Raw genomic sequence first — 20,515 nt, forward strand, 5'->3', positions numbered from 1 at the left:
TCCTGGATTGTTTACACCAAAATACAAGGACAAAAAATAATAATACAGTTTTAGTTTTGTGTATTGGATATTAAATTGCTTCAGCATCCCAAAAAGAATACAACAAATTGCTTGGGACCAGGACTAGTTCAAGATAAGCAGTAGGAAAAACAGTATTGACTCCCTGTGGTTCCAAAATAAAGTTGTATCTGTCATTAAATACACCCCATTTTTCAAAAAGAGGTAAGCAATTAAACACAGCTATATTATTAGTTAAAAGTTAATATTGTATCTCAGAAGCAGGGTGGAGTTTAGCTTGAAATTGTAAGGTCCAGGAAAACCAAATTTGAACCTGTAAGTAGTCCCGTATTACAAGTTTAACTTGAATAGTGTTCTTATAGGCATGAAACTTCTTTTAAAAACTTAAAATACTACAGCAAGAAGGGGCCACTTAGGCTATGGACCTCAACCCTTTCTTTCAATATGGGAAACCAAGAGAAAAAAAATTCTAACACAAACTTTATTCTAAAAGAATAAAAAGAATAAAGGGGGGGGGGAAACCTCAATATACAAAAAGCAGCTTTCAATTTCCTTTGTAGCAAATGAGTACAAAGCTATCTCTTACCTTTATGATTACAAAAAAGCTACCTTTTTCTATTTTCCATTTTTTCCCTAATCATCAAAACTGCAAATCAAAAGTGCATTTTTTTGTTTCATACAAAAGGGCAATAAGAGATTTTAATTCAGCCATAAATGTAGATCAGAGGTCCCCAATCCCCAGTCCGTGGACTGGTACTAGGCTGCGGCATGCCAGCAACCGGCCTGCACAAACAAGCAAAGCCCCATCTGTGGGATGCAGGCAGCACACAAAACCACGCCCCCTCCGGTCCACGAAAAACCTCTCTCCACGTAACCAGTCCCTGGTGACCAAAAGGTTGGGGACCTCTGATATAGATGACTGTCTTTTCTCTAATAAAAAAAAGTTAATTTAGCCTTTTCTGCAAATTTCCCCAACTTCACAAACCATTCCTCCATTGTGGGTAGTGTTGAATCATTCCACTTTGGAGCATATAATAATCCTGCTGCAGTTGTCATATCCACGACCTTTTTCTAGTTGCCTATTAGTCCCCAAAGACTTTAATCTTTAAAATCTTCTGAATTAGGCGACTGTATGTATTTGTATCCAAATTTCTTTAGCTTTTTTACATGATAAAATATCCCTTCCTGTTCACTCTACAACTCTTTGCATATTCAGTTCTGTTTTCACCGATTTATTAGGATACTTTTTCCTCAAAGAATTCAATGGTTATCTACCTTTCCATCACTTACATTGTTATTTCAGGTCTTACATGACGGAATAATAGAGAACTGGTCTCTTTTTATTTTCTTATGTGCGACATTCTTTCAGTGTTTGAAGAATTCCCTCCGCTTTTCTTTAACGCTAAAGCCCTAAGTTTATTCTATCTTTTGACAGGATTCTGTTCTTAGTCCTCTGATAATCCTCACTGCCCTTCTCTGCACCGATCCAATTCCTCTAGTCTAAAACCACCTTGAATCAAGGCACCCAGAACAGAGGGGTGGGGCTGGGGAATCTGACCAAAACAGATTAAGTGGGTTACTTCTCATGACTAAGAAACAGCTCTTCTGTTGTTGATGCAGCCTAAAATTACATTTGCTGCTTTTGCAACCTTGTTAAAACTGTTCACTCACATTCAGTGTGTACTAGCATTCCAAGTTCTTCAAAAGTATCATTAGGAAGTGAGATATCCTTGACCCTCTCTCAGGTACATTTGATTCTCCTCCCCAAAACAAACAAAACGGGGGAAAAACCAAACCCCTTTACCTTTCAATGTTATGGCCCTTTTTAGCTACTCTGATGAGTAATCTACTTTCTAAAATATAAAAGAATTAAAGAGAAAATTAGTAAGGGCTGAGACTGAAACTGTTCGGAGAATCAGATTGAAAAGTCGGAACTGGCCTCCGCGCTTTGAGAAAAGGCAAAGTAACACGTCGCCTACTGTTTCACTAGATTCAGATGTAGTTTTAATTTCCAAAAAAAAGGTAACATTTCAATATATATTGAGTTTTATTTTTTGCAGTAATAAATACACTTTAATGAGAAAAATATAATAGAGCTATATAAAGAAAATATTATCTATACTGTTTATATTATACAATATAAATAAATGTGTGAACATTTTACAACAGAAAACATTATTTATATCATTATTGCACAGAAGAAAAACAAACTTTGGTAGTCAGATCTCATCTTTTCTATAATTTTCCTGATGAATGGATGTGCAAGATTCAGTTCAAACATAACACTAGTCCAACAAATTTAGCTTGCAAACCCAGTTTGTATGAATTGCACACTCAAAAGTTTCCCAAACTGGATGCTTAGGAAATGGGGTTTTCCCAATATTATATGCATTTAGCAGAAAACTGTTACTTAACAAACTGGTTCATCTTCTACAAAACAAAGGCTCCTTAGGCAGGAGAGACCTGAGAAAACAGAGGTAGTGTTCACACTCATCACTGATTTTTTTTTCCTTTGCAAAGCTCGGTTGTTAGATTTGATTTCTGAAGCTGATCTAAATATAAACTAATTGCAGACAGGATGCATCTCTCTTAACCTGATAATTTCCATGGAATTAATGAGATGGAGCATGAAACTTACATGGATTATTTTTGGTTACTAGTATAGGTCTTCCTTACAACAGTCACTGGACTTAACGACTTTTCACTTTTTTTGAACTTTGAATATTCTGGACTTCATATGAAATTTGGAATGAAAGAGTTTATGTTCTATCGTAGATACTTCTTCATGGATGAGATAGGGCTGCACTCTTAGGAGGAAGGAAAACAGATCTAGCATAAATCGATAGGTATGGGGAAAATCTGATTCGATGTACCGACTGCGAGGGTTGCGCGGCCTAACAAAGAGAGAAATAATGTTGTAAGAAAAGTAGCACAAGTGTATTCTAAAATTACAATGTTCAGAAAACAGAGACCAAATCATAAATATTAATCATCTTGTGGGCTTAAAATGAAGAAAGATCCCAAATCAATTTCCTTGGAGGAAAAGCAAGATATAAATACAAATAAATAACATACAAGATAAATTCATGAAGATTGAGCTGTCTATTTGGTTCTTGGTTTTAATGTCTATGTACTATTTCTGGAATCTCAGGAATTATGTCCAAAATACTTGCTGATAAAAGACAACAGGGAAGAGGGCCTGTCCAGGTTTATTAGCTTCCTGGATACATCTGGTTAGCCATAATGCTAGACCAGATGGCCCTCAATGAAACCCATTACAGATCTTCAGATGTTCTTTACCGCTAAGCACTTAGATACTTATGCAATGGTATCAGACAGATGATATTCTATCTGTAGAACAAATCTTAATTTCAGATTTGTCTCACTGAATAATCTATAATATTGGATGTAGTCTATAATTTTTACATTGTTTGCCTTCAAAATAAATCTGTAAAGTCATACAGTCCCCATCTACACATAGGTTGTTACACTCTGAGGCAGAAATTTAGATAAGGATCCAGAAACATAAATGTTGAAAACTATAACGTCAATTCATTCACAGTCACATAATCTGGGGAAAAGATGGAGTGGATTAGGAGTTACTTTAAATGCAAGCCACAGGGCATATAGTATATATTCCATGTAATTAGCAATATTCAGCGGCTTTTGTGTAGACGTTTTCATTCTCATTCTGGTACTGGAAAGTATCAGCTCTCATTGTCTCTAACGGCAAAATTAAAGAAAACAAAACTATACAATTCTCTTTAAAAACTGAGTTTAATGATAATTGGATCGATGGAATTGTCTTAGTCTTACTGATTTCCAACCGTCACCATACTATATTCATTTAGATGTATCATAGGCATAGCATTTTTGTAGGACTGAAGACCTAGTACAGTAATTGTTTTTCCAATACATTGAGACAGCTAAAAGTCACAGCAGGCAAGATGATGCCATCAGAACATTAAGATTTTCAATGATATTGACAATTTAATTTCCCCCCCAGAGTGTATTAAATGTGCTTAAATCTATTGGACTCTTTACATTCCATTTTTGTTTGATTTTCCATTGAAAACTGGTAGAATACCTCTGTTGTTTATCATTAGCCACAATTTTTGCCAGCCACACTTAACATCTATAGTGTTTAAAAAGTAGATTTTGTGGCCACGTAGAACCCTGGGACTTCTAAATTTATATTGGTAGATAAGGTTTACAAGACAGTTCGAAGTCATCTGTTCTAGCCATTTTTAAATTCATAATATAATTGGTCCGATGCATGTGGAAAAAGTCTCTAAGAGTTTCTATAGCTTTACTGGAGCTTACGTTTTTAGAAAAATAAAGTTAAATATAAGTTTATATTTATATAAGATTATATATAAATAATAAAAATATAAAAGAAAAGCAGAATAAAAACAATGTAAAACCCAAAACATATCATTTACATCTCAAATTAATTATAATGCTCATAGTTAATAGGATTCCTCTCAGATCATGTGATTAATAATATTCCTTGGTCATTTAAAAATATTTTTATTTTGTTAACAACTTTTAGGAGGAGTGGAAGAATCTGGGGACCAAGTCAAAAGAGGAATCAGCCTAGTCTCTCTATGTGGCCACAAAAGGATTAAGTTCAACTCCTCTTGCATCCCACTGACCCTTATCTAGTGCCAAAATAGCGTTAACCATCGGCTGAATAAATTCCTGTGCATAAGCATGTTGTCAGTTTAACTGGAATTTCATGCCTGACACAACTTTTGGCAATCTCTCAACTGGATCACCAACTGCCACATTAGGACTCCAGTTTGGTGCTCTAATATAGACAGTTTATTTATTTATTTATTGATTGATTGATTGATTGATTATATTTTTATACCGCCCTTCTCCCGAAGGACTCAGGGCGGTGTACAGGGCAATAAATATAAAAAACAGAATACAAAAGTTAAAAAACAATTAAATATAATGCCCAAATTTAAAATTTAAAACAATAATTAAAAACATTAAAACCCCAAGCCTAACCCATCAGACCAGGTCAGATTGCTCAAATAAATACGTTTTTAGATCGCGCCGGAAGGAGCGAAGGTCGGGGGCCATCCGGAGCTCAACCGGCAAGCGGTTCCACAGGTCTGGCGTGCCTACAGAGAACGCCCTCCCTCTGGGGGCCACCAATCGGCATTCTTTGATCGGAGGCACCCTGAGGAGGCCCTCTCTGTGGGAGCGCACTGGACGGAGGGAAGTTGACGCCGGCCGCAGGTGTTGCCGTAGGCACGGACCCATGCCATGTAGGGCTTTGTAAGTCATTACCAACACCTTGAATTTCACCCGGAGGGCAACCGGCAGCCAATGCAGCTCGCGGAGCAAAGGTGTAACATGGGAGTATCGGGAAACTCCCAGTACAACTCGCCCGGCTGCATTCTGCACCAGTTGAAGCCTCCGAGTGGACTTCAAGGGCAGCCCCATGTAGAGAGCATTACAGTAGTCCAGACGAGAGGTCACGAGCTCATGAGTGACTGTACGTAAGGCATCCCGGTCCAGATAGGGTCGCAACTGGCGCACCAGGCGAACCTGGGCAAAGGCCCCCCTAGTCACAGCTCCAATATGCTCTTCTAAAGAGAGCTGTGAGTCTAGAAGGACCCCCAAGTTGCGCGCCCTATCTACGGGGGGTAATAGCTCACCCCCCATGGCCAGAGATGGAATAATCGGAATTTCCCGGGATGCCGGCACGAACAGCCACTCAGTCTTGTCAGGGTTGAGCCGAAGCCTGTTCCTCCCCATCCAGACCCGGACCGCCTCCAGGCAGCGGGACATCACGTCGAGGGCATCACTGGGGTGGTTTGGGGTCGAAATAAAAAGCTGGGTATCATCAGCATACTGATGATACCCAACTCCAAAACCACGAATGATCTCGCCCAGCGGCTTCATGTAGATGTTGAACAGGAGAGGCGAGAGGACCGATCCCTGAGGGACTCCACAAATGAGAGGCCTCAAGGTCGACCTCTGTCCCCCTGCCAACACCGACTGCGAACGTCCCAGAAGGTAGGAGGAGAACCACTGGAGAACTGTGCCTCCCACTCCCAGCCCCCTGAGACGTCGCAGCAAGATACCATGGTTGATGGTATCAAAAGGTCTAAAAGGACGACAGAGGAGCAACCCCTGTCCCGAGCCCGCCAGAGATCATTCACCAGCGCAACCAATGCCATCTCCGTGCTGTACCCGGGCCTGAAGCCCGATTGGTACGGGTCTTGATAATCAGCTTCATCCAAGAACAAAGGGAGCTGTTGCGCCACCAAGTTTAATTCAACCATTTTAAAAATGGAACATTCGGCACACATTTTCAACAAGAGCATTAAAAACTTACCTCTTGCGCTTTTTAACTGTACACAACCAATAGTCTCTGTTCAGAGGGGTAAAGATATCTCCTTTTTGTTGTAAAATTGCTCCAAGACTATGCCCATGAAAACAGTCCTTTTTTGTGCTTTCTTCCATCCAGTTGAACTGGAAAAGGGAAGGCTTTTGCTTCTCAGTTAGTTCCAGGCAGCCAGTCAGGGTACGAAACTGTCTCTGAAGATCCATTACCACCTCTGTACAGAACAAAAATACTACAATAATAAAGTACACCCATTTGCGATTGTTTTAGGTATATCCAGATATTTCACTTACGAGCAGCAAGTGAGGGAGGATCCAATTTCTAATTTTGTCTGATTTGTTTATCGGTTTCAATTTAGGTACTACCTGATTCTAAACTAATCATGGGCTGCTAGCAGAATTATAAACAATAAAAATAAAATACAATACAAAGCAAATGGGATCCAATATGAAGACCACCCCTCCCCCTCCCCCCATCAAAATCTCTTCAAGGGGAGCTATCATCTCAATTCCTAGATCAGACTGAAAGAACAATGCAGTAGTTCAAGCCAGCACAACAAAGCATGTCTGAAATGGGAAGCTCTAACACCTGGAGTTGTCAACAAACTAGAATAGTTAAGCGATATAAGAAAAAAAAATGCAAAACAGGAAGTTCCAGGAGTGCTGTTTAATGTTAATTTGTTGTTTAATTTGTGGTCTTTTGTCGTTATAACTTTCTGGTCCTAGAAGAAATAAAGATGGCCAACCCCCCTTCCATGACACTTAAGACAACAGAAATTCACAGTAAGGAAATTATATGTGCCCCTCTACCCTCACCCCCATCCATACTCACATACACTTCAAAAGGAGCACTTGCAATCTCAGGATTTAAGGAAGCATTAGAAAAAAAAGACTTCCAAGAAACAAAAATTACTGGGTCGCTTCTCTCAGAAGAAAACGTATTGCCAAGACATCCGTATCAAGGCTAAAAAGGTTAGTAAAGAGGATAAATAATAAAACTCAAGCCCTGCTCTGGCATAGCTACTTTGAGGGAAGCTTAAACCACGCTTGATCTACCTAGAAATGGAAATACAAAATCTTAGTAGCCAGGGACCTCCCATGAAATGGCCAAGAAAATATGTGGCACAATCCTTTCTGGAAGAATCCAAGTGTTCTGTGCAATCACTGCCGACACTAGATTTCTCCTGAGGAGAAAAAGAATGCAGGCAAAGTTAAGAGGGCCCTCCTGCGCATGGACAAATTACACTGAGGATAATCTACTAGACCTCAGTAAGGAAGTATCAAGTGAGAAATTTCTGTTGGAAGCCTAGTTTCTGGCCAAGAAGATGGTCAGGTGATTTCAATTACAGGGGGAACAAGCTAAACAGGGAAGCTGGTGAGTCACCTGTGTAAGATGAGCAGTCATATAAATCACATAAACAAACAAATAGGCAAATGAATAAAATTAGTTCTTCCAATTGTAGAGCAAGTTATTTTGGCTTCTCATTCTCTGAACAAAAAGGAATATGATGTATATTTTAGGGAAAGGAAATAACAATAACTCTACTCACGTTTCTTCTTGAGGACAACATACTTTTCAGTGGCTGTATAGAATAGTGGCTTCTCACATCGCCATAAACGCCTAAAAATGAAATAATGGTTTTTGGGTGCATGCAGGAGACGTCTACAGCGTATTCAGACCCCCTTCACTTTTGTGAATTTTGTTATGCTGCAGCTTAATTCTACAGTTTTTGAAATTAATTTTTTCTCATTAATCTACATTCAGTACTGATAATGACAAAGTGAAAACAGAACATTTGAACTGCCTGTGAATTTATTAAAAAGAAAAAAACCTGAAATATAACATTGGGCTAAGTATTCACACCCTTCACTCAGTATTTTGTTGAAGCACCTTTGGCAGCAATTATAGCCTCGAGTCTTTTTGGGTATGACACGAGAAGCTTTGCACACCTGGATTGGGGGATTTTTCTCCCATTCTTTCATGCAAATCCTTTCAAGCTCAGCTAGGCTGGATGGGGACCGTCGATGGACAGCCATTTCCAGGTCCCTCCAGAGATGTCCAATAGAGTTCTGGCTGGGCCACTCTAGGACATTCAGAGTTGTCCCTAAGCCACTCCTGTGTTGTCTTGGCAGTGTGCTCAGGATCGTTGTCATGTTGGGAAGTGAACCTTCAGCCCAGTCTGAGGTCCTGAGTGCTGTGGAACAGGTTTTCATTGAGGATATCCCTGAACTTTGCTCCATTCAGCTTTCCCTCAACCCTGACAGTCTCCCAATCCCTGCTGCTGAAAAACATCCCCACAGCATGCTGCCACCGCCACCACCATGCTTCACTGTTGGGATGATATTGGGCAGGTGATGAGCAGTGCCAGGTTTCCTGCAGACATAACATTCAGAACTGAGGCCAAACAGTTCAATCTTGATTTCATCAGACAGAGAACCTTGTTCCTCACAGTCTGAGAGTCCTTCAGGTACATTTTTACAAACTCCAAGAGGGTTTTCATGTGTTTTGCCCTAAGGAGAGGCTTCCATCTAGCCACTCTGCTATAAAGCCCAGATTGATGGAGAGCTGCAGTGATATCGGTAGTCCTTCTGGAACTCTGTTGCATCTCTACACAGGATCTCTGGAGCTCAGTCACAGGGACCTTTGGGTTCTTGGCCACCTCTCTTACTAAGGCCCCCAATTGCTCAGTTTGACCGGGCAACCAGTTTTGGAAGAGTCCTGGTTGTGCCAAACATCTTCCATTTGAGAATTATGGAGGCCACTGTGCTCTTAGGAACCTTTAGTGCAGCAGAAATTTTATTGTAGCCTTCCCCACATCTGTGCCTTGCAATAATCCTGTCTCTCAGCTCTGCAGGCAGTTCCTTTGACCTCATGGCTTTTGCTCTGCTACAGTATGCATTGTCAGCTGTGAGGTGTGTACCTTTCCAAATCATGTCTAATCAATTTAATTTACCACAGGTCGACTCCAATCAAGGTGCAGAAACATGTCAGCAATGATCAAGAGAAATAGTAGGCACTGGGGCTAAATTTCAAGTGTTGTTGCAAAGGGTCTGAAAACTTACACCAATGTGGTATTTCAGTTTTTTCTTTTTAGCAACTTTACAGACATTTCTAAAATTTGTTTTCACTTTTTCATTATGGAGTACTGAGTGTAGATTAATGAGGAAAAAAAATGAATTTCAACAACAGTAAAATGAGGCTGCAGAACAACAAAAAGTGAAGTGAGTCTGAATACTTTCTGAATGTACTATAAATACCCCCCAAATGGTCATGTTACAATCAAACCCATATACAGGTCTTCCCCTTCCTTTAGATTCTGAGAGTTGGGAAACACACAGCTTACATTATCTCATGCTCCCACATACACAGTTTTAAATGACTTCTAACTTTATCATTATCTCTTGAGTATCATTATTCATTCCCCAAATGGAAAATGTACCATCTTGACCAGTACTGGCCTTAGTGTTAACAGGAAATACTGCATGCAGGCTGGATGAAGCTTGGAATTTAGGCTTCACTTTTCCAAATCACCGGAAAACCTTTTGGAAAGTTTAATTGACTAAAGTCATGATAAGATGGTAGAGGTGAGTATCTATGGTCTAGAAGGTGATTACGGCAAATGGAAGACTATCTAGAGCAGTGTTTCCCAACCTTGGCCACTTGAAGATGTGTGGACTTCAACTCCCAGAATTCCCCACTCAGCATAGCTGACTAGGGTATTCTGGGAGTTGAAGTCCACACATCTTCAAGTGACCAAGGTTGGGAAACACTGATCTAGAGTATGGGTGGACTCAATGACAAATACGAGGAATTAACAGAAGAAATAAAAAACCCACTTTGATATGTGGTATGTATATGAAACTAAGGGAAACCGGAAGGATGTTAATCTGAATGATCTTGATATTCTAGACTAGAGGTGATAAAACAGACATGAAAGCAAAAGTATATATTTAATTATGAATGAAATAGCTAAAGCTGTGGCTTAGAGTTATTAACCCCACATGAAAAGGGAGTAGCAGTATAATTTCACAAAAGAATAAATAGAAGAGAAATAGATGAAAAGATGTGGAAGCTCTCTGGAACAGACAGAAACAAATTAAAAGTACAGAATACCATAGAAGAATATGGAGCTGTGGTAATGGATGATACGAAAAAGAATACCAGGCAGAATGATCAAATGCAAGAGTCTTTGTGGATGAGGAGTGGAGTGGAGTGGAGTGAAATAAAATAGAATAGAATAGAATAGAATAGAATAGAATAGAATAGAATAGAATAGAATAGAATAGAATAGAATAGAATAGAATAGAATAGAATAGAATAGAATAGAATTCAGTGGCGAGAGCAATTTGTGAACTTTTTAGAACTATCCATAATACTATAATATTATGACCTGCAGTGTTAATCTGGGCTTCATCCAATTCCTGCTAATAGATATTCTGATTAAACAAACCTCACAGAAAGCAGTGCACTTCACTGTTTGTTTAAGCAGACTCTTTACTGCAAATCAGATAACCTCTGACACAGTAGTGCAATATTACGTATAGTTCTAAAGAATTTACACTACAGTATATTAGCTAATGATTGCTGCAAAAATGATAAAAGAAGCATACCATATAATGTGAGAAAAAGAAAGTTGCAATGAACATAACTAGAGCAAGAATTAGTTGAACAAGCTAACGCGTAAAGGAGGTAGGGCAACGGAAAACAACTTCCACTTGTATTATTGTACAATTATAATAAAACATAATTCTTCAAGTGAATGAAAATGGCCAACAAGGAACCTCAGCAGAATGTGTTGGATTAAAAATAAAAATCACAAAATAATTTCAGATAAAACTGACATGAAGGAATATCTGAATGATAGTGATTTGTTAAAGAATGGTACCAAAATGTAATGCACATCCAAGAATACACTGAAGAAATCATATACTGGGAAAGTTGAAAAAATCAGAAGCGTATATACACTATAGAATTTATACTGAAGAAATGTGAAAATACCAGCATGCTAGTGAAGTGGCTGGCTGATATGAGTATAAAGGCTATGTTTGAAAATTGAAATATAACACCAACAATATCTGATATGGAACTTAAACTTGGAGAATAGCAGCAATGGCAAAACTAACAGCATACATATATCCACAATAGAAGTCCTAACAAATCAAATAAGAATCCATATTTATAATTTATCATGCAGCAAGGCAAATACAAAGACTTACAGTATGGTTTCTAAGGGGGTCTAAATGTTTATACTCACTGAAAATTGGTCTGAATACAAAGAAAGGGGAAGTCAGAGTAGGAAAAAATCAGAGCCACCAGATAAACGTAGTGTAGCTTGGAGTAGTATTTTAGAATATTTATTAAAGATAGAAAATAAAGACATGGTAGGATGAGCAAGTGATAGTATGTAGTGTGTGGTCTACTGCAAAGAATAAATATCTGTTTAAAAGGTGAAATGGCTGTATTTAAGGGAAGGCTTCTGTTCACTTTGTTACCAGGAAGTGAGAGTTGGGTGTGTCAGGGAAACAAGAACTTGAATGTCGTGGAAAGAGAGTATTTAAAAAGTCTGACATGAAAAGTAAGAAGAGATAAGATAAAGGAATGAAGAAGTTGGGCCAAATATTAAGGTGAATGATGTATACTAAGCTGGTTTGGTGATACAAAGAGAATGAATGAGAATTAAGTTCCAAAAGAAATACATGAAGGATGAATAGGTTGAGAGGAAGAGGAAAACTGATAAAACCATTATTGACTGAAGTTGATGAGATCCTGAAAAGAGGGAAGATTAAAGGACGAAAAGAATGATGAAGCACGTGGGGGAAGCAAGACTGGCTCATATGGATATAAAGACAATGGAGAGATCAATGAACGGGTGTTGGTATAAATTATATTAAGCTGTATTTCCTTCTCTTATAATGCCCTATTTTCTTTGGCTCACTATTTCTTGTTTCTTTGCTTTGTTTTGCATAACCTAAAAGGGAATATCAAAACAAGCAAGAGTAGTGTTTAAGAGATGTACCTGATTCTTTCTTCATTAAATTTCTTCTGCTCCACATCCAAAATATTCTTTACAACCATGTACCATTTTCTAATATCAAAAATTGGACAACCTGTAGAACAAGAGAACTTGTAACTCTTCTCTTAAAAGCATTCAATAGAAAGCAAGCTCAGAAACAGAGACAAGCCTTATGACACAGGGAAACCACGCTAACTCCCTCCACGCTGTAATTAAAAGTACTACACTAATCTTCTGATATCCTATAGTAGCTAAGATAAACATGTCTACTTCCTAATGCAGATTTTTTAAGATAATGATTTAATCCCAAACAACCTACACTGAAGCTTATAAAATGATTTCACCAGCTTTGTCACCCTGTGACAAAACAATCTTTATTAAACCATAGTAACCCTGAGATACATAGAGCTCCACTGGCCAAAACATGTAGGTCATCAAAACAGTTTAATACTAATCACAGTTATGGACAGCGGGAATATTTCAAGGAAACTGCATCAAAATAGTGAGAGATTGTGAGAAAGAAAAGCATAAATTTGCAGCCAATCTGTGACTGCCTGTGACTAAAGAACTGGTTGATTCACATGATTTCTGAACTCACCTACTCAAAACTTATATACTATAAGTAGCATAGATATACTACTATAAAATCTAGGCAACCCTTTGAACATTCTTAAAGTCATCTGCCAACATAGTCCAAATTATTCAGAGTTCTTTTGTTTTTTCTTTCCTAATTTCAAATATTTTTCCGATGAGCCTTCACAATTATGCCCCAGACACTTTAGGAGGAATGGTTGAAATTATAAAACTTAATCTATATTGTTGTTGTTGTTTTTTTTAAAAAAAGCTTGGTACCTTCTTCATTTTTTTTGTTTCTTTCCTCCACATAGTTTGCCAGCAGCCTGAAAATACAAAATATGAATCAGATTGGCTATTTATTGGAATCATGACCCTGTGTCTAAACTTATCAAATGTATTTAATATTTCAATTACTATCACTGGGCTGTTTACAATTTTAACACCCCAGATTACTACTGTAATCTGTAGTCTGTCAGCCTTATATTTACACTGTGTACAAATTAGCACCTGTTGCATGAAAGGAATGCATTGTAGAAATTTAGGCTGCCAGCACAACTCAAATATTAAACTTCACACCATCAAAACATTTTAATCGGTCTGAACATAAGATAATTAATACTTTAATTCATATTAGGTCCAAAAAATTCTGATACTATTTAGAGCTCCAATGAACACAATCTGTCGGAGGAAAATGGCAAAAGGAAATCCAAGTGCAATTTATTTTTTATTTATTTATTACATTTACATATTGTCTTTTGTACAGGAGCTCAAGACTGTACATAGTGCTGGCTCCTTTTTCCCCCAGCAACAACAATCTGATGAAGTAGGCTGGGCTGAGAGAAACTGACTGGCCCAAAGCTATCCACTGAGGAGCCATGGTTGAAAATTAATATCAACCAAGCAACAAGCTATCTTTTATCTAAACTGATTTCAACTTTAGAATAGAATAAATTTTTATAATTAACAACATTTGACTACTATTTTTGCAATTGAGAGCTGCAAAGTTAAGTATTCTTTTTATAAAGCAAAGGACACTTACCACTCATATTCATCATCCAGCAAGAATAGAATTTTCAGCACTACTATAATAATAGCTACAGCAAGTATATCATATTTCACTTTCCAAGTTGATTTATTACCAGGATGAAGCGTCAGAAAGTCTGTTTCACCAACACCAATTTTTTTAATCACTCTACAAGTCCATTTGTTCATATCATCTGAATGAAAAAAAAATGATTGAGAGCAGCCTCAAATGTTATAATGCATCATTCTGAAATAGTCACCACAGCAACCAGTGAGTTACATATTCTCTGTTTGAAATAGTTACATGGTTGCAAGTAAACATGTTTAGTCCTTAGGAACTAGTATTTCAGATAACATGGAAAATTATATTATAACATCTCCCGGCACAAAATAGCCCAGGTCAATAAAAACAAAAGTCTAACTGCTTACTTTGGGCATTACATAATCAAAGTAAAATTCCATAAAGTTCCATTGATTTTGTTAGAAAATATAAGTAATCAGAAACTTAATGCACTAAGTAAAATTAAACTATAGTTCATGATCATGTCTTCATATTCTGCAAAACTTTAAATAGCGTATATGTTGATGTTTCAAAGGTTGATAGTATGATAGCATTTATTGTTCTTAATAAAGGGTTTTTAATTATTATACTAAATTAAGAGCATAATGTAAGAACATTTCTGCTTTTTCAAGTTAGCAAGGATGTCACAAATCCTTCACTAGATTCAGTGATGGTCTGAATCTAGTCCATGATAGGTAGGTAGGTAGATAGATAAATATATAGACAGATAGATAATCTTTATTTTTGATTCATAAAGGACCAATTGCTTGTTCATTGTACGCATTATCTTCTTTTAATATAGGATCCTGTTTCAAAAAATTAGATTTTGAACAAGAACATTTAAACAACTAGAAGATATTAAAGTAGACTACTAAATATTCCCTTACCAGGCAAGTTGATTTCCATCATGTATTTCATGCAAAGAATATTTGGATGAAGGAAGCTGCGCTCTGTTATATCTGGAAAACAAGGCAGGTCCATGAATTCCGCAAGGGCATGCATTTTTTTATGAACATCATCATACTTAGGCCAAGACTGAAAAATAAAATATGTAAATAAGTATTAGAAGATATTATGGATTATGAGCTTGTGTCTGAATGAACAAACTCATTTTCTACATGATCACTATCCTCATCTTGCTCAATACTGAAGCCGATGTTTTCTTAGTTATAAAGAGCCCCAAATATTATGCAGAGTTCATCCAGAATCAATATTAATCAATTAAGCTCTTTCGAAAAATATTAGCTAAATCATAAATATGGAATGGAAGAGAAGACATTTCACTAAAGAGGCTTGCATGTGCTGAAGATTCTCCATTCCTGTTTTACAAGTTATGAGACTGAACAAAACCACTATATTACTAAATTGGACAAAAAAGGGGGGGAATGCATGAATGGCGGAAAACATTGTTATCTATGGCATAACAGTTTTCCTTCCCTTGTTTTAGTTTTTTTAAGGGGCTGATGATACAACATTCATTCAAAACATTTCAAGCTTTACCGCTCATTAAATATGCTCAAGATCCCAGAGATCAGGAACATATAATGTGTATAATTTAAAGAAAAAATGTGTACCAGAACATAAATATTTAGAAGCTGTACTACTATTAGTTATGAATGTTCAGATCAGCAAGTTTTTTTAAAGTATGTTTTCTACCTGGAGGTTTTTCTTGTAAAACCAGAAATATTTGTATTACAGGACACTTGTACATTGGGTTTATGCTGGCCTGCAGAGACTTCAGGACAGTAGTCTAAAAGCAGGATTTAACAATGGGAGTTACGAGCTGGAAGCAACGTCCTTTCCTAGTACCTATGACATCTCCATGCATCATCTTTCCAAAATTTTAAAAACTGAAAAATAACATTTTAATCAACATAAAATGAACTGAACGTATGGGAAAAGTTTTATTCTTAAACACGTGAATTGAAATAGCAATTTTTTTCAACCCTAAACAATAATGAAGGATATGAAGATTCATCGGCATGTTGAAACAAATTGTCTAAGGAAGATGAAGTCTTTTTTAATAAGAAAATATGGTCATTTTCATGACTATAAAAGTTTCTAGGCTCAGGGAAAGCTGAAAGTAGTCTATTGCTTTAAGTGGCAATTCCTAGAGTAAAAGCAAAACCAACTAAGTGGCAATACTTGGAGTAAAAGTGACACCACTTTGCTATAGGAAACCAAAATTGCCACCAAATTAATTTGTGTATATTGCAGGGAAGGGTATAATCTCATTTCAGCTATATTCCACCATTGGTGGAATGAGACACTGCACATGAAAAATGGTCATTCACAGGACCAATCTGATCTCACAGAAATTCAATGGGAGAGTCTATAGCAAACCGAAAAGACCCCCATCCACACACATAATTATCACTTATATTCAGAAATATAATTTCTTACATTCAGTTTGTCTTAATGTGAGAGAATTTAATGTGAGAGAACTATGGTACAAGAAATTTCTGAGGTTTTTCTTTTATAGGCAGTTAAAATATACTTTAAAGAAATAACTCTAGAACAAAATTTCAGAAAAACCTACAATCTGTCACTAAAATAATTATACAGTAATTCACTAAAGGTTTTAAAGAAACATTTAATATAATTTTTAGGTGCTAAATAATTCTATCAGAATAAAGCCATTCATTTAAAGAAAGCCAAATAAAAGCCATCATGAATACCTTAACTACAAAAAATATTTAAACATATACCAAGTCCTATATATATATTTTTTTAAAAACCTGGGATATGCAGGAAATGGCGAGGACCACCATGTTCACCCCACCCAAGGCTACCTAAATTCTTTTTCTGTCACATCCACAATATTGACGTTTTCACTGTATTATCAAAAATTAGTGACATTTATAAAGTGAATACAGACTCCACAGAGACCGGAGGCTTAATCTAAGCAAATCTGAGCTTTCTGTCAACAATATAATTTTCCTCAGCTAGTTAGCTACAAGTCTTTCCCTTCAAAAACAACACAAGCAGTTTGGCCATCCAGCAGGGTAATGAAATACAGTAAGACCGTTCAGGCAAAGAAAGCATTTATACAAATTTGGAATGTGCCAAATAGCTGCACACTAAGATGAAGATCAAAACAGAAGAACTTTAAAAACCAGCACTAACATTTAGAGCAACATATAACAAACTGATTAGCCCTATCACAAGCATGGAAGTGTGGTCTAGTAGTACATGTGTTGGACTAGAAACTGGAAGAGCCAAGTTCTAGTCCATCTTCAAACAGGAAAAATCACCTGATGACTCTAAACCACAGGTCTGCAACCCGCGGCTCCAGAGCCGCATGCGGCTCTTTCAGCCATCTCCTGCGGCTCCCAGTCTGCCATGTGCAGTCCAAAAAAAAAAAAAAAAAAGTGGGACTAAAAAAAGTTCAACCAATCAATTCAAATATGCAGGGTAGGTGCATATCTCGCCTTGGCTCCACTCTTCAGTCAAGCCCTGTTCTGCGCACGCACGCATGTACACACATTTTTTTGCGGCTCCCAGTTTTTCCTTTTGTGAGGGAACCGGTTCCGAGTGGCTCTTTCACTGTTTCAGGTTGCTGACCCCTGCTCTAAACCAATCGCAGGCCCACCTTCCTCATAGGGTTGTGGGGAGAAAAAAACACCACTGCATTTAGGTGTGAATATTTTAAAAAATACCAAAATACTACTGAATCATATAAAACCAGACACATCACTAGAAGCCAATCATAAGATTACACCTGATTTATTTTGGCCATGTCATGCATGCATGCAAATTCATGGGGGAATAAATGATGCTAGGTAATAGAGGAACAAGAAGGGGCAAACAAAGAACACGCTGGCTTGATAACGTCAAAACTGATACAAAGATGAACATGCAACAGCTGAAAGAAGCTGCACCTGACAGGCTAGCATGGAAAGTGCTTGCCTATAAAGACGCCAAGAGTGCATGGTTAAAACAACAACAAACTAATTAACAAACAAAAGGTGAACAGTAATTGTACCACTTCAGTACAGGCAAAGAGATTATGTGTCATTGTTTTTGACTCTTAGCAATCACACAGATTTTCTCCACAACAATCTAGGCTTAATCCTTTCTTTCAGATCTCCCAACAGCGCACTCATCGCCACCTTGCTCCTGGTCACTCTCTTCTCTTTCCTTCCACCTTTCCCAGCATTAAAGCCTTTTCCAGAGAGCTAGGACTTTGCAATCATGTGTCCCAAGTTGGGCAATTTGTCATTTGTGCTGCAAACTCTGCATTGTTTTGTTTGATGATCCACCGCTTTGTTTTCTTACCGGCCATATTGTCAGGAGTCTTTTCCAATACTCAAGTTTAAAGGTGTCAATACTCTTCCTATCCGACTTCTTCAAAGTCTAACTTGCATTTCCAATAGAGTGACACAGGGAAAATCATGGCTGCATGATTTTGATCTTTGTAAATATGAACACATCACAACAGTTGAGTAGCTTTTCGAAGACCTTCATGGTTGCTCTACCAAATGCTAATAGTATATTTCTGGACTCCTTGTTCCTTTACTATTGGATGATTGGTCCTAAAAGCCAGAAACTACCCAAGGAACTTCCATAACTTCAACTGACAATTCTAAGGCTGGCTGTTCTATCTGTACTCATTAGTTCTTTATATTTTAATCCCATTTTTTCCCCACTGTGCTCTTTGACTTTTAGTACTAGGGCTTCCAGAGCCTTTGTATTTTCCCGCTATTGGTGTGATGTCACCAGCATAGCGCAAGTTATTGATGTTTCCTCTGCCAAAGAGTTTCACAGACATAATAAATACTTTTTAATTAAGTCTAGGTGTGAGTCTTGAAAACTCTATTTTGTCTGTACTGCTCAAATAGTTCTGGTTGCACAGCAAGTCCAGAGACTGATTTTCTTTTGTAAGACTCAACACTTAGATACTATGAGAAATGCTGCATTGTTGGGTCCTCTTAAGATCATGCCACGCAGTATGGATGTTTCCACCTTATAGGATCTGATCATTTATAGCTCTACTATGTCTTTCTATGTCTATATTTCACCCACTAAATAAAATTTGTTCTAAGTATATGAAGAAGCAACATTTCCAGGCTTCTCTTCAAAAGTAAACCAATCTTCATTGCGAGCAGTAAAACAATTCCAATTTTCAGACTTTTCAAGTAACCCTTGGCTACGTGTATCAACGTCATGGAACTAACTCATAAGCTGGGAGGAGATTTCTATAGATATGCATTATTTCCATTTCCAGCTCCTCTAGTGAGCAGAATATTGAGGATTGTGTGTTTTAGCTTACGTGGTAATACCTTCTCTTTTTAAAGATATACTATAGTACTATGGGAAAATGCCAGGGTCCTGGCTCAAAGAAACGTATTCTATTTCCTTGTGCCTTCAACCAATGTTTATTTTTTTTTCTTACAGAAACACCACTTTAGAAGTGTTATTTGTCCCCTATGAATGTTTCTTTGTTTTTATTCTTTGTGTCTTTGAATCAGTGTTGACTCGTGGCAACTGCCCGCACTAATGCTTATAGTTCCCTTGGCAAGATTTTAGAAGTAGATTGCTATTGCCTCCTTCCTGGGACTGGGAGAAAGTGACTGCCCAAGATCACTCAGCTGGCTTTGTGCCCAAGGCAGGACTAGAACTCCCAGTTTCTAAACTGGTGCCTTAATCACTACACCAAACTGGCTCTTGGATATGTTTATTATTATAGTACTGGAAAACTGCATATACAGAAGGCTGTGATGCAATGGCTTTAAGTGCAGTCAGCTGACAATTATGCAAAAGTGCACTGATAATATCATCAATGATTATACTAGATATAACACTTATACCTAAAACAACAAATGACTTTGTGACTCAATACTTTGCAAACTCACTGTAAAATATAGATCAGATTAAAATTCAATTCCTGATTATTCCTTTGTTATGCATTTCATTTTAGTCTTATTTTGCTGTACCTCATGAACCTGGTGAAATAGAATGCAGCTTGTACTGAATGAACTATGTAACATCTAAAGTCAGAAGTGCTCAAATGATACACTGCTGTTTTATAATTAAGATATATTGGTCTTTTTTTAAAAAAAAACACCTTTTCTTTACAACTCTTCATTTAGTGTCAATGTCTTCTATGGCTGCAATCTTATTTGTTTAGTTGGCAGGAAAATGTATTAATATTCCTATGTTTTATATGGCAATATGTCATTTTTCCTCATTACGTTCAATCCCAGAATGGTTAACCAAATAATATTTTAATTTTTCTCTAATATGGATATTTTTGAAGGTTTTCTTTGAACTGACATATTGATGAAGGTTTTTTAATTATTTCTCCTTGGGATAAGCTGAAGTGGATCCTTACATTTCAATGCCCTATTCATGTGTCATTTCTTTCCATGTTAAAACACGGCTTTGCAGTTTTGCACAGGGAGCCCGAAGGAAGATGCAGCCATGGGGGCTGGTTGGTGCACTGATATCTGACCTTTTG

At 37.3% G+C, this 20,515-nt stretch overlaps 1 protein-coding gene across 1 annotated transcript in view; it reads right to left on the bottom strand.

Moving 5' to 3' along the window:
- Positions 1-2,046: 2,046 nt before the first annotated feature.
- The window catches only part of TAF1B (TATA-box binding protein associated factor, RNA polymerase I subunit B), a 47,471-nt gene continuing 29,002 nt past the window's right edge, over positions 2,047-20,515 (bottom strand). The window contains exons 9-15 of the mRNA XM_081314940.1: positions 14,943-15,090; positions 14,011-14,188; positions 13,248-13,294; positions 12,399-12,489; positions 7,932-8,002; positions 6,374-6,596; positions 2,047-2,912 (exon numbers count right to left, since the gene is read on the bottom strand). Coding sequence (XP_081171066.1) covers positions 2,720-2,912; positions 6,374-6,596; positions 7,932-8,002; positions 12,399-12,489; positions 13,248-13,294; positions 14,011-14,188; positions 14,943-15,090 — 951 coding nt within the window. The 3' untranslated portion in view covers positions 2,047-2,719. The remainder of the gene's footprint in view (positions 2,913-6,373; positions 6,597-7,931; positions 8,003-12,398; positions 12,490-13,247; positions 13,295-14,010; positions 14,189-14,942; positions 15,091-20,515) is intronic.

The sequence above is a fragment of the Vipera berus genome (assembly GCF_964194415.1).
Source record: "Vipera berus genome assembly, chromosome: 1".
In the NCBI taxonomy this organism is placed as follows: Eukaryota; Metazoa; Chordata; class Lepidosauria; order Squamata; family Viperidae; genus Vipera; species Vipera berus.